Raw genomic sequence first — 3,722 nt, 5'->3', positions numbered from 1 at the left:
TAGGCGCGCTGACCCTCACACAGCGCAGCCCGAAGTTTTCTTTTTTAATTTATTTGAGAGAAAGAGCGAGCACAAGCAGGGGGAGGGGCAGAGGCAGAGGGAGAAGCAGGCTCCCCGCCGAGCAGGGAGCCCGATGCGGGGCTCGATCCCAGGACCCCGGGATCATGACCTGAGCCAAAGGCAGACGCTTAACCAACTGAACCACCCAGGCTCCCCTCCCGGAGGTTTTCTAACTGCAAACTGGAAAGCCCGCAGAAGCTGAGGGCCGCTTTGTGGGGCTGCCCGAAGCCACGTTCCATCTGTGGAGCCCCCTCCCAGCAGCAAGGGGCGCGTGCACGTGCGTGGGGGGCAGCCCGTCACCCCCGGCGCCAGGCCCACCTTCCCACCCGACCCCACCCCCTGCAGGCGGTGGGCACAGAGAGAGGACCAGGGAGCCTTTGTGCGGGGATTAGTCACTCTGTATTAACAATTCCACACAATATTAAAACACTGCAAGAAAGTGGGTGTGGCACACCTGGATTTTTTTTTTTTTTTTTTTAAACCAGAAATAAAAGCCACTGAACATCCAAACAGAGATGGGGTAGAACCTGCTAGGACCACGGCTGGCTTCTGTGAACCGGAGCGGGTCTTTGCAACGTTTGGCAATGGTTTCCATGGACAGAGAAGGAAGAGGGCGGAGTGTCTGACTTATGGCTTTTCTGGAGACTCCGCGGCAGGCTGGCTTTTTGTAAGTGTTCTTGGAGGACCAGAGCGACCTTTGGTGGCCTCACCTTGGCCCGGAAACTGCCCCTTGGTCCCTTGCCCTCGGGGCAGGCGGACGGCCTTTCCTGCCCTGGGAGCTCGGTGGGGCCCTGGCTGCGCAGAGATGGATGAGCTGCTTGGAGGCCCAGCGCCCGGGCACAGTGGCCGGAGTCACAGGAAGAAGGGAAGCACCTTCCGCCGCCCGCGGCCCCCATCCCCGAGGCCACCCCCCCCCCCCCCGAGTCACTTAATTCTTGGCCTGGAGTGGGGGAGGGGAGGGGAGGCGCCCCGGCCGCCAGCCCCCTGGGGACACCCAGACTCTGTGTTTTGGGGGCGGTGCCCTTCACGTCCCCCGCCCCGAGGTGGCCGAGAGACGCGGGTCTCCCCCAGGCCCGCTCTGCCGTCTCCATCAGCTCCTGCACACGCCGTGCACACAAGGTTTTCATGCGGGACGCGCGCAGGGAAAGCACGGGTCTACACTACGGACACGACACTTACTCTAGAAGGAAAAGAGGAGCATTTCTTCCTCAGCTAGAAAGACACCCATGATGGGGCTTCTGCTGACGGCCGCCCCCCGGGGTCGAGGGCCCTGGCGGCCCTGGGGGAGGCAGCGGGCAGGTGTGGCTTTGGGGGGGGCGCGCCCATCCTCACCCTCTCTGAGCCTAGTTTACCCACACCCCTCGGCCCCGGGGGCTCTGACTTGAGTTCGAGTTCACTTCAGGGCTTGGTGGGGGGGCACCGCCGGCTGAGCCCAGAGCGGGCCGTGGGGCTGCCCAAGGCGGTCGAACCGCACTGCCCTGAGCCGGGCTCCTGGGTGGCGGGGGTGGGGACAGACGGTGGGGCTGGGCGTGGCACAGCCGGCAGGGCAGGGGGGGACCGAGACCAGGGCCTCCCGTCCTCGCTGGGGACCCGCGGCCCGAGGACCAGCCCGGGGTGGTGGGGACGCAGGGGGAAGGACGGGCTCCAGGGATTAAGGCTTCTTCGCAGAAGTGGCCTGGACAGGCTTTGCTCTGCCAACAGCCTCCCGAGTCTTGGGGCGGATCCCACCGTGCCCTGGCCTCCCCCCTGCAAACAGCTTTTGGTCTGTCTTGCTGTTCGGCTGGGGACAGTGAGAGGCTGGTTCCCGCCCAGTGAAAGGTGGCCAGGGCATCGGGCCTTCATGGCTCCCCCGTCCAACCGCAGGTTTGGAGAAGCTGGGCTCCCCAAAGCCCCTGGTGCTCCCGGACCGGCCGGAGAGAGCTGGGAGCCGGGGAGCAAGGCTGGACCATACAGCCTGCGCCCTGGGGGAGCCAGCCGCACGGGGACGTCACCTGCCGCAGGGGGACGCATCCCCCCCACCCCCAAACCTTAGCGCTGGTGGGATCTGGGCCTTGGCACTCGCAAGATCTCGGGGCAGGGGGGTTGGCACGAGGCCCCGGCCCGGGCTGTAAGATGAGGACCCTCCTGGTGGAGGACGCAGGGGTGCAAGGCAGGGGCGCAGGGCAGGGGCGGGGCCCCCCTCCACCTCCTGCCCCTTTCACTGTGCAGGTCGTCACAGGGGCCAAGTGATTAAAGAAAAGCCACGGGAGGGAAGCGCGAGCCGGTTAGGCCTCTCACCGCGGGGGCCCCGCAGCTGCTTCCGGGAACTTGACGCCTTCTGACCCGCGAGGCCGGGGCCTCGGCAGGCCGCACTCCTGCTTGCAAAACGGCCACGGCGACGCGCAAAAGTGGAAAACAAGACGCCACACAACCGCCCAGAAGAGCTCAGTGTGACCACAGCGCCGAACCACCCACACGGCCGCTCGCGCTCCCGCCAGGCCGGCACCCAGCTGGCCGTGTCCGCGGGCAGGGCAGGCTGCTGGGAACCCGCCTCCGTCAGGGGTGGGCTCCCCGGGAAGGGCAGGGGCCACGCCGCAGGGCGACACGTGGCCACGCGGGCCGCGCTGCCCAGGCAGAGGCCCCTCCCGGCCCCTCCCAGCCGCGGGCGCATTCCACACGACGCGCAGCTGTGCGCTCAGCCACGGAGCTCTGGGCTCCGCCGTGTGGAGTAACGGTGGCTTAAGCGAGGAGGAGACATGTTTCCGAAAGGGTCCGCTGGGCCCTCCCCGCACCCCCCAGTTCTAGTCGGCTCAGGAGAGAAGAAACAGTAAACGCACGGCAGCATGGGCCCGGCCCCAGTCTTCCCAGACGGCCAATGGTGCGAGGCTCGCCACCCGCCCGGGCGCCCGGGGCAGCGGCCACGTCCCCCGCCGCCTTCCCTTGGCCCGGCCCGGCCGGCTCTGGCCCGCTACCCCGACGGCAGCCGAGAGCTTCCGGAAGCCGTGAGCGCATCACTTGGGCATTTCTGCCATTCCTGATGGGAAGCGGTGCGGCGCCCCCAGCGTCTTCCAGCCGGGCCCGGAGGGGATGCTGCTGTTGGGCTCGAAAATCCACCTAAACCCGGAGGACACATTTTTCCCCATCCATGGTGGCGGCTGTTCACCTTTCTTTGGGAACTGGACGTTTGGGACTTGAGATGTTTTGCTTGACTGCGTAGTGAGTGGTGCCCTAGCTGAGGGAGACAGAGGGAGGGACGCACAGAAAACACGGCTACAGAATAATACAAGGCTTCTTGTCCTTAAAGGGGTTCTCGGAGGCGGGGACTCCCACCAGCAGGGGGTCGTTCCGGGCGTGCTGCTCGCAGTAGCTCATGAGTTCCGACGAGGCTTTGGACACCTGTGTGCGGGCACAAGGACGAGAGGGGAGAGGTCAGACAGGCTGCCACGGGCATGTCCACTGCAGCCAAGGCGGGAACAACCCCATGTCCACCCACCGGGATGGATACACCCGATGTGTCCCCCACGCACGGGAACGTGATCGGCTGCGAACAGGAGCCAGGCGCCCACACGCGCGGCCCCGGGGACGGACCCCGAGCCCACGACGCTCAGGGAGGGAACCAGACACGGAAGGCCACGTGGGGTGTGAGTCCACGGGGGTGACACGTCCAGAACGGGCTCATCCGC

The 3,722-nt window shown here is 66.2% G+C and overlaps 1 protein-coding gene across 3 annotated transcripts in view; it reads right to left on the bottom strand.

The window, feature by feature from the left end:
* Nucleotides 1–536: 536 nt before the first annotated feature.
* GNG7 (G protein subunit gamma 7) overlaps nt 537–3,722 on the bottom strand; it is a 122,805-nt gene continuing 119,619 nt past the window's right edge. For all 3 annotated transcript variants that reach the window (XM_034997513.1, XM_034997514.1, XM_034997515.1), the window contains one exon: nt 537–3,435. In XM_034997513.1, coding sequence (XP_034853404.1) covers nt 3,310–3,435 — 126 coding nt within the window. In that variant the 3' untranslated portion in view covers nt 537–3,309. The remainder of the gene's footprint in view (nt 3,436–3,722) is intronic.

The sequence above is a fragment of the Mirounga leonina genome, unplaced genomic scaffold, assembly GCF_011800145.1.
Source record: "Mirounga leonina isolate KUSES-001 unplaced genomic scaffold, KU_Mleo_1.0 Mir_94, whole genome shotgun sequence".
In the NCBI taxonomy this organism is placed as follows: Eukaryota; Metazoa; Chordata; class Mammalia; order Carnivora; family Phocidae; genus Mirounga; species Mirounga leonina.
The sequence above is the reverse complement of the archived record's forward strand: the minus strand, read 5'-3'. Positions and strand labels throughout refer to the sequence as shown.